The sequence below is a fragment of the Daphnia carinata genome, chromosome 10 (genome assembly GCF_022539665.2).
Source record: "Daphnia carinata strain CSIRO-1 chromosome 10, CSIRO_AGI_Dcar_HiC_V3, whole genome shotgun sequence".
NCBI lineage: Eukaryota > Metazoa > Arthropoda > Branchiopoda > Diplostraca > Daphniidae > Daphnia > Daphnia carinata.
Window position 1 is genome coordinate 2102478 of NC_081340.1, and position 12916 is coordinate 2115393.

At 47.9% G+C, this 12916-nt stretch overlaps 1 protein-coding gene across 1 annotated transcript; it reads right to left on the minus strand.

The window, feature by feature from the left end:
• Positions 1 to 896: 896 nt before the first annotated feature.
• LOC130703331 (uncharacterized) lies at positions 897 to 11265 on the minus strand. Its single transcript, XM_057524811.2, is given in 13 exon segments — positions 897 to 1864; positions 1950 to 2182; positions 2263 to 3057; positions 3119 to 3643; positions 3729 to 4826; positions 4892 to 6503; positions 6572 to 7593; positions 7760 to 7900; positions 8257 to 8442; positions 8518 to 8727; positions 9609 to 9776; positions 10475 to 10588; positions 11064 to 11265. Coding segments are annotated over 12 exon segments (6528 nt in total). The 5' UTR covers positions 10542 to 10588; positions 11064 to 11265; the 3' UTR covers positions 897 to 1393.
• Positions 11266 to 12916: the final 1651 nt, after the last annotated feature.

Sequence of the window (12916 nt, forward strand, 5' to 3'; positions counted from 1 at the left end):
AATATGTTCGACAGTTATTTTAAAACACGTCAAAATTATATGCTGGTTTCCAGAAAATTATTTACTTTCTCGTCGAATTAGCAGTTTTTTTAATGAACGGAAATGAAAGTGCTACCAATTTGTTCGTCCAATTTCTACGTTTATTTGAAAACTATTAGCCCGACATCAAAACAAACTCAATAATCGTGATTACCGTTCAATTTTGAATGGATTTCATGCATTTATTACTAAATCTAAATTTTTGCGAAAAATGGAAAAGTGAGAAGGCCTTCTCATTTTTGTCAAAATCTGAGAAAAACCAATTCTCTTAGAACTTGATAAAAACTGTCATACCATATAAAAAAATGAACGCTGATCTCAAAAAACCTATTTATTTTCTCGCCAAACCAGTAGTTTTTTTTTAAATTAAAAAAAAACAAAAGTTGTCTTTACGTAACAACTGTGTTCTTCCGTTTTCTACGCTTATTTCAAAAACTATAAGCCCAAGATGAAAATTAAGTTGATTTCGCAGTTGTCCTTTAATTAAAAATTTAAATCATGCGTAGTTTGCTAAATTTAAAATGTAATAAAAAAATAAATAAAAAATATTTAAGCCCGGCTTTATAAGCCCGCCATTATAAGCCCTGCATTATAAGCCCGACTTATATTGACTTTGACATTTGATGAAATTGAATTTGATATAAACGAATTTCAATGCTGGTTCCGATTAAAATATTAGTTTTCCCGTAAGTTATAGATTTTTTTTCCAGAAAAAAAAACGGAATTATGTCCGCCATGAGTTTGTTGGGTAGGACCTATTTTGAACACTGAAAAGATACCCCATGATGCCGCCTCACATAATAAAGACTGGTAGATCTGCAGTACTATTGAACAGGTAAATAAACCACGATGTTGAGTCTATTCATTTCACATGTATTTGCTATTTTCTTAGATTTTTATGCGTGTAGGACGATTCTTCCTTTTGCACAATTTGAAAAATAACAACAACAAAAAAAAGGGGAGAGTGCGATGCACAGCCGGAAGAATAGATTCAATTCATTGTATATAAATAGAGGCCAGCCTAAATTGTTGGTATAGGTAATGCCCTACAATCACACCCATAAACCAGAATAAGTGAACTCGCTCCGGAAGAATGGGGGAGGGGAGAGGAAAGATTGGAACAAATAAAAAAGTATCAAAAATAGCTTCAAATCGTTTGTTAGAATTTTCATGTCATTGGGATATCAAAGTTATTTACATTGTTTTGCAATAATAAAAAAAAAAGAATTAGTACAAATCGTCCGGCGGTGTTCCATACTCGAGCACAGCTCGCGATCCAGGACTTGTTACCCCATCCATTGGGGATTCATTGGTTTCATGCATTTTCTTTATTTTCATTTAATTTTTTTTATATTTACCAAGCCTCAGCATTGCGAGTTTGCCGTTTGCTTCTGGGCACAGTCGGAGATAGCTGGGGCGTCTGGACGACGTCGGATGGATTGATGCCAACGCGTGGGAATCCTCTGGGCACGACATCGGATTTATCCGCATTGCGCTTGTTCGGCTTGGGTGGAGACGCCAAAGTCGATCCGGAATCTTTCGGATACGTTCCAGTAGTGCGACGACGATGGAGCACAAGGCCGATGATGAGACCGCACACGAGAATGCTGGCCAGAACGGACAACACAACGATGATGGCCAAGTAAGGCGCTTCGATATCAAGCGCCTGGGCCAAGATCTCTCGCGTTTCCAGGCTTCGATCCACCACCTCGGCTTTGGATGCCACTTTCAGAGTCGAATCCAACTTGTGGTAGAATTTCGATGACGTGCTTTCGGCCGGCATGCTGTGACCGTCCATTTCCAGGGCTAAATGTCCCGATTTCACCTGGAACATGGAATGAAATAAAGGTACCATAAGATTAATAAACAGCTCATCTTCAATTTAAACCTAAAACGAGATCATTACGTACCATGTCTTCGAGGTGAGAGGCGACGTCGATCTTGTTGTCACCGACCAACGTAAAAGTGAGGACAGTTCCATCCTGGCGCGATTTCACTTGAAGTGTCGACTCCATGGTGCGAGCGGACAAGCCGTTGAGGATCTCTCCGACCTGTTGGCGAACTTCCTTCTCCATTTCTTCTTGGGCGTGATCCATGGCAGGGAAACCGAGAGTCATCGCTACCGCCATGACTGGAACAAGACCTGTTCAATTTGATCAAACAATTCAATTTTATAATAAATCGGTTGATGATTTAAAAAGAGTAAAAAAAAACATTTCATACGGCAGGTTTGTTCTCCTCGAACGAACTGAGTTGTGTTGGCCACCTGGTTTCCGGCTTCGTCGACACACCAACAGCTGACGATCGGATGGCCGCCATTGGTCGATTTGGCCGGAAGACATTGAATCGGTTGGAATCGACCGAGATGATCGCATTCGGGAATCAATTCTCCAGCTCCGCCTTTCTTCAATTGATTTTGCCGCATCTTCTGGCATCGCGTGTAATGCGGATGGTTTAGTGATTTGCCACGGGGAACTGGTGATGGCGCTGCCGTCGTCGTTGTTGTAGTCGTCGTTGTCGTCGTTGGGGCTTTCGTAGTCGTCGTTGTTGTTGTGGCTTTTGTAGTCGTTGTTGTTGTTGCTTCCGTTGTCGTTGTCGAGGTGGTTGTCGTCGATGTCGATGTCGTGGTTGCCTCTAATTCTTTGGCGTGACGCGGCTCAACTTCTAACATGGACGCTGGGATGCAATCAACCGTCTTGCCCTGGGCATCCACGAAGACGGGCGTGCAAGTGCACGGATCGACAGAGCACGCGGCGTCCGGATGATTGGCGCACGTCTTTCCAGCGCAAGCCTCGTTACGGCTGCAGGAGCTCATCTCGCCCAGCGGCGACTGTTGGGGACAGAGGACCATGTCCGGGCAACGGCTGGCGCACTGCTGGTAACTGTGGAAGTTGTTGGCGTTGCCTCCGCATCCACCGAAAGAGAATTTCTCGCATTGCTGAGTCTCCGGATTGTATCCCCAACGGGGGAAATCCGCCCGGCACATGCCGGTTTCGATGGGCAAGTCGCAAACGTTCACTACGTTGATTGAAGCTCATTATTTAAATGAATTAGAATTCTTATTTCGTTTGAATTGTACCTGGTTTCTCGCAGTGTTGGCTGCACTCTTCGACCGACTCGAAATTGTTCTCGTTGCCTTCGCATCCGCCGTAGATGAATTCTTGGCAGGTTTTCGATGAGGAATTGTAGAAATAACGAGGGAACAATGCCCGGCAGTGGCCCGTCTCGGCTGGCTGACTGCAACGATCGACGCATTCGAGCTGGTTGCTCTGCGGATCGATGAAAGACACCTTGCAATTATTGCAAGGATCGGCCACGCAAAGCGCGTCCGGATGGAAAGGGCATCGCGCGTGGAGGCATTGATCCCGGCAAACGGTGGGCTGGACACTGGGGTCCGCGCAAACGGGACCCAAAGCTCGTTGTTCGAGGACGGTGCCATTGGGCGAACAACGGACCGAGCCGCGAGTGAACGAGTCATCGATCGGCTGGCCAGTGGTGTCCACGCACCAACTGAACTCGCCCTGACTTTGTTCTCGGGCGTAATCACCTTTCAACGTACAGACGGGCGGAGAGATGGACATCATCAGCGGACCAGAACTCTTTTCTGTATATTTAAAAAAAAAATGTGAATTTATTTATTTGAAAGCAATTCAGTTACGTTCTGAATAAAATAAAGAAAAGGGACGGACCTTCAGGTGCGGTGCAAGTAGAACTGCATCCATTGGTGCAGCATTTGGCCCGTCCGGAACAATCGGCATCGGAAGAGCAGTCATTGACGGCCTTCATGTCGGCAGGGCATCCGAACGGATGGGCGGCTGCTGGGCAAGCGCCCGGTTTGGGTAGTAGAGGTGTAGGGAGTAAAACGGGATGAGTACAAGACGATCCGCACTCGCCCGGGCAACAACGGGTCGGTCCAGCGCAATCGGCGTCGGAGATGCACTGATCGGCGCAAGCGGATCCTCCGGCGAACTGGGCGAGGACGCGCAAAAAGGTGCGGGAGCGGACGGGCGGGCAGAAACCGGGTTTGATGGCATCGCGAAGAGCGGGCAAAGGCCGTTGTTGAATGGCTTCCTCTTTCACATCGTCCAGCGATTCGAAGCCGTTCTTCACGTCTTCCAATAAACCATCGTCCACCGGCCTGGCCAGCAGTTTGGCAGATCTCGTTTCTTGCGGTGTAGTGTCCTCGATAAGGAAGGCCTCCGTAGCGCTGGCCACTTCGATGTCTTCAGCCTGGGCTTCCTTCAGCATGGCCGCGATCAGATCCGAAGGCGCAGCTTCGATCATGGCGTCCAGCATGGCCACTTCGGTGGCTTGTTCTTCTTCTTCTTCTTCCACCTGGCGGCGCAATCGGCTGCTGTAAACGGTGACGGAGGAGAGAAGAGCGTCCGGTAGAACTTCGGCGTCGCTTTCCGGTGCGGAATAGCCGTCCAGGTTGTACTGGTAAGTGCTGGAGGTGGAAACGACGAGCGGCTGGGCGTTCCAGGGACCGCCTTGCTTGGCCCAGGTAGCGGAATTCAGGATGGTCTGCACTTCTCTCTGGCATTTGCTCAAACCCGTTTCGCAGTCGACTTGACGGCCGCTGGACGGATCGTAGAAAGCGTGACGGCATCCACCGCAAGGATCGACTCGACAGACGGCCTTGGGGTCGGCCAAGCAAATCTTACTTTCACAAATGGTCTTGTTGCAAACATGGACAACGGCAGTGGGATCGGCGCAGATGGGCGGGTCCATCGATCGCTGGCGGGCCTGCCGGACACCGCAAGTAGGCGATCCACGAGTCAACGAGCCTATCATTTAAAAAACAATTGCACATTTATAATTGAAAGAGGACGTAGAAATGATTGACACGCACCTTTGATGTGTTCGCCGTCCTTGTCGACGCACCAGCAGATGCCGACCTCTTCGAGACACTGGACGGGCTCCCAGTCGCCGTTTGCCCGGTTGCATTTGGGAGTGAAGACGACCTTCTTGAATTTCTCGGCCATTTTGAGATTCTTCTCGCGCAACTCCTCGCAGCTGGACAAGCTGGGGCAGACGGTTTTGCATTCGCGCTCCGAATCAAAGTTGTTCATGTTTCCAGCGCATCCCGTGTAGCGGAACGCTTCGCACCGGTTCCGTTTCTCGTTGAAACTGTAACGCAAGACGGACGCCTTGCAAGATCCCACCAACTTCTCCTGGAAACAGACGTCCCTGGGTTTCGGGCAGCAAACAGAGAATTCGCCCAACGGCGACAGATGGCATTTATGGGTAGACGGGCAACTGGAACCCATCGGTCCGCAGTGGATCGTCGTGTTGGTGAACGGCTCCCTGAGCGGTTGGCCGTGAGAGCAGGGGTTGTCCAGTCGGGGTAGGCAGACGGGCAGAGGCGGGCAAGGTGCCCGGATGCAGTTGACCTGGACGACGCGACATTCTTCAGCTTCTGAACGGCACTGGACTCCGTCGCAGGGATCGCGACAAGCGCAAACCGGGCAGCCGGACGTGTCCAGCTGGTGTCCGTGGGCAGAACAGTCGAGTTCTGGACATTCAAGAGCCGGGCAGCCTCTTGGAGCGTGGCATTGAGGTTGAAGACCGGGCGGAACGCGAGTTCCGGCCAGTTCTCGCCCGTCGGCCGAGACGCACCAACAAGCCCTTGTGAGCGGATCGCACTGGACGGGCTCGAAAGCTCCGTCATCTGGCCGGCATCTTGGGATGAATAACCGATTGGCCGGCACTCCATTCTCCCTGGCCTTGTACTTCATGATCATCTGCATGTGCTGGCAGGCCGTCTTGATCAACGGCTCGACGCATTGGGTTCCGCAACCGTTGGAACAGCATTTCAGCTGGCCGTCGCAGTCTTCATCGGCGGAACATTCGCTGTCGCAGCTGTCGACAGAGATGGGCACCAGGTAAGGGCACTGTCCGGCCTTTAACTGACGCTGGATCGGGCAGCAAGTGCCATCGGCCGAGTTGTTCTCGCTGTAACAAGAGAATCCCTCCGGGCAGCTCAATGCCCGGCTGCGCGGATTGCACTGGACCGTCATGTTGTCGGCCGGATTGAGGAAAGGCTCTCCGACCGGGCAAGCGGTAATCGATTCTTCTTCTTCGACCTGCTCCTCTTGGATGTCGGTGTCTTCCCTGTTGCGCTGGACGGTCGTGCAGAATGGCAAGGCCGGACAGAATGGCGCTTCGGGACAAGACGAGACGACGAGTTGGCACTCCTGGCCTTGCGGGCAGTTGAGGACGTCGCAAGGATTGCGACACTCGCACAGCGGGCAGTTGGTGGTGTTGTCCACGGCGAAGCCGTAGTCGCAGCCGAGGCGGCAGAGGAGGCCCGGGCAATCGCTGTCCGTGTCGTGACGCAATTTCACGCACATCGAAACCGACCTCTGAGAAGCTAAGCCGCGTGTGCCGGCCAATTCGACGCCGAATTCGTCCACGCACCAACACTGTCCGTCATCATCACACTGCTGTTCCTCGAATTCACCCTTTAAAAAATAAAATGGATTTGCATATCATTTGCATTTTTTGGGAGTATTTAAATTTAAGTTTTTACCTGCGGCGTGCAACGAGGGTTTTTCAAAATGAGATTGTAGCCGGGCTCGGCCGGTTTACGCCCTTGGGCAATGTCTCTCATCATTTCGCAGATGGACGGGAGCCGCCCGTCTTCTTCGGGGATTGCAATCTTTTGCTTAGATCCGCCGGAAGACGGAGCTGCCGGGCAACAGAAGGACGCATTGTTAGGCACGCTGAAACTGCAATGGTAACCGGAAGGGCATGCAAATTTGGTGCCGACGGTGCAGCTGGCCGGCTCTTCGGTCGCTTCGTTGGTCAAGTGTTTGCCGAAGGCGCAGGGCGGGACGAAAATGCGCCGACATTGCGGCGTCATCGGGCATTTCTTAAGGCCGGCAGAGCACGACGGATCGCGTTTCATCAGACACTGTTCACCTTCCGGACAGGTCAGCTGTTCGCAAGGGTTGTCGCATTCGCACGTCGAGCATCCGTGAACGTCCGTCTTGAACCCGTAGTCGCACGTCGAACTGCAGACGGCCGAGCCGCACCTCGAAGACCGGGCCACGACATTGGCTGAATTTATTTTTTTTTTTTAATTCAAATTTCGTTATTTGAGAGATGGGCAATGTGAAGTGAAAATGGCATACCTTGGTCCGTCGCAGACGACGTCCTGGGCCGGTCCCATTGATCCTTTGACTTTGGTGCCCAGTTCGGGGTCGACGCACCAGCAAACGAGTCCGTTTCGACTGCACTGACGGACGGCAAATTTCAGTCCGTCTTGGTCGCATTGCGGGATGTAGCCTTTGCCTTCCCTCTCGGTGAGACTCAGCAGCTGGGCGATCTGTTGCTGTTGCAGGCAAAGAGAGAAGTTGACGGGCGGGACGCAATGGCCGCTGTCTCCGCAACTGTCCACGCTCGGACAGCATTTGTCCGCTCCTTGGCATTCCATGTCGTTGGCGCACGGAACGCCGCACACGGTCGAATTCGACTGTTCGTCAACAGCTGGGCAAGTGCCCGGCTTGCTGATGCGATCGGCGGCCATACAACACACACCGTAGTCCGCACCTAACGTCCAAAATAAAAACAAAAGAAATAACTTTAAATTGTAAATTTATGAGGTCATGACCTAGTTTGACTTTCATTTCATTTCTCTCTAACGTGAAAAAAAGGGACGTGACAGAGAGACGGGCCGGCATAAATATGTCATTAATACGTGATGCGTGTAAAATACCCGGTTGAACGACGCAATCGAAGAGCTGCGGGCATTGGGGCTGACCGACTTGCAAGCCGCAAAGGAACGGTCGATCGCCGGTGGGCATCGTCAGTGGCACGCCGGCCGGGCACAAGTTCTCCACACTTCTCGCTTGTTTACCTGTCGGGTTAAATATCATTCATGGGGTTAACGGGTTTAAAAAAATCAATCAATTCTTTCTTCTTCTTTGTCCACGACGTTCGTTTGTCAATGGTCACTGCACACATTCTTATGGAAAATAAAAGAATTAGGCTATTTCAATAAAAGAAAAGAAAATGGCTACTTGACCGAATTACAGTTGGGCGCGACTGTGTATTGGTTACTTAAGTTACTACTGGATTTTGAGTTCTTTTGTTTTTTGTGCTACGGGGCAAAAACAGCTGATCAATGGAATTCGGCCGTGAAGAAAGGAAATCGGCGTTGAGCCATAGAACGGACGGAGGAGACAAGATGGCGCAAGCGGGTGGCGGACTTACAAGTGGGCACGGGCGGGCACGGCTCTTTGGCGCAGGGCATCTCCTCCAGTTGGCACGTCTGAGAGCCGGGGCATTTGATGCCTCTGCAAGGGTCGCGGCATTGGCAGAGCGGGCATCCCTCCTGGTCCAGCTCGAACTCGAAAGGGCAGAGCATTCGGCACAAGAGTCCGGCGCACGGTTTCGGATCTGATGAGTAACGATCGATTATTGATTGAATTTCGATTATAATCGAAATTCAATTTGGCGAGAGTGAAAACTTACTGGTACAGTTGACCAGCTCGAGGGAGCGGGCGCGAGTGCCGGCCAATTCGAAACCGGACTCGTCGACGCAGAAACAGTTGCCGGTGAGCGGGTCGCACTGGACCGTCTCGTAATCGCCGAGCGGGTCGCAACTGGGCAGGGCGATGTCGTTGTCGCCCATCTGCAACGCCCTGGCCCGTTTCACCGTCTCGACACGCGTCCGTTCGCAAGCTGAAAACATAACAAAAAAAATCATTGACATGTGTTCCAGAAAAACGGGATTTGGCCAAGGAGGCCGGATGACGCTATTGCAACAACTTCCGCATCACGTCGAAATCGTGCGACATCTTTTCTTATTTTCCCAACCCAAACCCCACCAACCTAACGGTGCGTGAGCATCAGGTCGTTTTTGCGCTTTGACATAACGGTGATTTTTGTGGTACAAAATGCCAATCGAAAGCGGCCATCTTTTTTTTTCTTTTCTGCTACGATTCAAATATGGTAAACACAGAAAAAAAAAAATCTGTGAAAGTTAAAGAGACTTGGCGTGGTACCCGCACGTGTTGTGCCGCTTAGGAGAAAGTAGGGCGATGCCTCTCTTTTCTCTCTCCTATTGTCCCACATCTTTTTTTTTTTCTCAACCAGCTAAACTGTTTTGAATAGCATTCCTTCTTCTTTTTTTTTTTTTAACTATATCTCTGCTTGGCTGCGGGCAGTAGAGAAGGGGGAGTAGCCATCGTGCCCAGCGGTGGTGAAAATGGTTTTCCCAAAAAAAACGAAACAAAAAAGGAGGAACTGAAACGAACGAAAGAAGAGGGTGGGCCACTAAGAACAGCATTTATGAGAGAAAGTTTGGCCGTCGCCATCATTCGTTGATGATAACCGGCCCTTTTTGCCCAAAAATATGTAACCACCACCGCTGTTTTTTTGTTTTGTTTTTTGAGTGTGTAAAAAACGGCACCGACGGGCGCGAACTCTCTCGTCACGTACGTGTTCCAATTAAACAAGAAAGTCAGATTTAAAAAAAATTCAAAATAAAAAGGAAGGAAAGGATCGGAACGAAGGAGAAGTTTGAAAAAAATGTAGGTTGATGAAACAAAAAAAAAACTCACACGTCAAAAGTGGCATGACGCACACGCGCCGACATCCGTCTGAACAGCATTTCGATTCACCGTTGCACTGCTGGTCGGTGGTGCACTCGTCAGTTCGGTCGGAAGCGGGCGGGCATCGGTCCGGGTCGCGTATTTTCGTCGGGCATCTTCCCGTCGTTTCGAATCCTCCTGTTTTTTGTTGTTTTTTTTTTTTGTGTGGGCGAGGTAATGTGAGAAAAATGTATCATGTCATTAAGTCAATGGAATTTGTTTTTATATATACACGTTAAAATATAAGGAAAGAAACGGGAGTCTTGTGGTACGCCGCACTACTACCCCCACTTTAACGGTATGCGGGCCGTAAGGCTCGCACTTTGAACCCATTCGCTTTTTCTTTTTTTGATTGTTGTGACCTTATTAAAATAGCAGGCCGGAAGAAGAAGAAAAAAGATGAACTCCATATTTAAAAAAAAATCGAAACAAAGACAAAAGTGAAAAGATGTTCCAGCTTCGTTTTTTTTTGGTATTCATGTCAATGGGGCGGAGTCATAAAGAAATCTTTAAAAAATAATAATAAAATTCTTCCCGTGGAAGAGCCCCCGCTGGACAAGAAGGAAAGAATGGGGGGGTAGTTTCCTCAAAGAGAAAAAAAAAAGATTGAAGTAGGTCATAAGCCGGCCCCTCTCTCTCATTTGCTTCCCCTCGTCTTGACCCGGATTCGGCACAGTGAACCTCCGCCAACAACACACAAGTACATATATACTAAACACGTCCAAAAAGATCGCTGTAGCGTTAACGTGTCTACACACAGATGCTTATCATCGATGCAAATGTTTTGGGAGCTAATCGGGGTCACAACAGGCTCGATTAAAAAAAAAATGAATCACCTGTTGAATTGGATGCGGAGGCGAAGGCGGCCAGCGCGAGAAGCAGCAAAACAATCGATTGCTGCATCCCTCCCGAAAATGTTTCTCAACGAAGGCAAAATGAATCAGCTCGACCTGGATTTTTTAATAAAATTAAACAGGAAAAAAAAATAGGAATTAATAAAGTAGGATAACAACATTTTCTTAAAAACAAATTCTAGATGATACGTGTCCGTTGAAAAACTAGCCGAAAGCGGGTACAACATGACGTGACCAGGATATCCGTTTACATTGACTCACACCCATCCCTCTTTTTTTTTTCTCAAAGAAAAACATCTTGACGTATCCGCCCCCCCTAACTCTCGTCATCTTCAGCCTACATCGACTTAGCTGTTTTTACTCTTTTGCTTCCCTCCTTGTTTTGTATTTTTCCCATGTCGTTGGGCCTGTGCCACGACCGTGACAGAAAAAAGAAAATACTACACAAACACACACACACACACACACAGGTAGTGTGTTAGTCTCACAGTCCGCCATTAAGCTCACCTCGTATACACGTCGTGAAATCTTAAAAAAAAAATAAATCAATAAATGTGAGAATTTTTCTTACCCAGAAGAAAAACTGAAGCGAAACAGGAAAAAAAAAAAATCCAGTGACTCAACACTTTGCCGGAATTTCAAATGGCGTAACTTGAATGACGAAAAAAAAAACAAAAAAACTTGGAACGATAATTTTCTTTTGGAAAAGTTAAACCCACACAGTCTTATGTATCGACAAGAGGACAGCCGTGTCTTTGTCGGTTGGCAGCTGAAGGTAGACTGAAGAATCGAATGGCTTCTACTCGTCTACCCACCAGCGATGGCAAAGCCAAAAAAAAAAAGGAGGGGATGGCCTTCCACTGACTGTTAAGCTCCTCCCTACCCAACACACCTGCGAATGGAATGAGGATTTCTCTCGTAAGTATGTAGGCCTTTTTTTTTCTTTCTCTTGTTGTATACCCTATAAGCTACATGTAACCTCAATTGCGTCACGCCAAGCATCGAAAATTCCTCAGCTGGTGAACGATTGGCGATCGAGAGAGACTCTCCGATCAGAAAGAAATAAAAAAAAAAAAAAAACAGTCGCGGGGGGGAGAAAGCGTCCAACTGAAATTGACGTTAACATTTGAAACGTACTTTCTTTGCAATTTCAATTAAATAAAGAACAGGCGATCAATTTGAAATAAAAAGTGTAGGAGCAAAATCGCTGATCGACCGCATTTCGGCAACAGTTAGCCAGCCATTTCAAGGGAAAGTTATATCTCTCTCTCTTCGTGAAAACGGATAAATAATCGATAGTGTAATCAAGTTCGTTGAACCTCCCCTCCCTCCCTAGAGCGATAGAAAACGTATATCTGGTTTGGGCGTGGCATTTTTAATGTCAAATCGTTGAGAGATAAGATGAAACATTTTCTATTTCTTTTTCTTGTTTTGTTTATCAATTAGCATTATCGAGTTGGAAAAAGATGACCTTGGCTCTTTTTGCTGCTGGAAAAAGCGGACCATCTTCTAAACTAAACCGACATCCGGCAGCACAAGGGGGGGGGGCTACGTCTGGAATTCATTTCTCATAAATGAATGCGGAGAGGTGGGGGGGTTTTCCAAAGGGGAAAGGCTTTCTAATCCGGCTTCAATTTTCACTCTTTTGATTTCTTTTTTTTTTGTAGTTGTTCTTGTCTGTTGTGTGTATCTATAGTTTTTATTGCCTCATCCACCATGAGAGCGGAATAGAGATCCGGTGAGGGCGGTCTCATCTATTGCCAGCTGTTTTCAATTCATTCAAGTGAAGTATAAAAAGAAAAAGCGAAAGAGAAAAAAAAAAAAATATGTTCCGTTGTAAAGTAATTCCGGATTATTTAGCGGAATCGATGGGAATCCGAAGTGAAATTTTACTCATTCGATTTCAATTAAAATAATAATAAAAAATAAAAACAGATGACAAGTGCGCTGTGCATATTGTCCAGTTAGGCAAACGCATCCATTGCACGAACCGGATGCCAGTTTTACCTGTAGCCCATCCGGAGAGAAATCGAAAATAGGGTATTATTCTTGACACACTTCCGAGGTCCCCAGACGAGCGGATGAAAAAAAAAAAAAAAGGAAGACAACACACGGACAACGACGCATCCTTATAGTATCGATTGAGTTTTTGTGTGTGGCAACAGACGTACCGAGGGTCCGTTTCACGCTATCCGGCCATCGCTTGTATAGTTCACGGCGGGGGGGGGGAGTTCAGTATAACTAACGTATACAGTGATACACGTCCAAGTTCTGAAAGAAACTCAAAGGGAAAAAAAAAAGGGGGGCTTTTGAACACGCGACGCCATTATGACGAACTGCGACCGTCGGAAATCATCCACTAACTTTTTCTTTTCCTTCCTAAAATATACACTTTGAATAAACAGACAGCGAGCGTCTTTATCG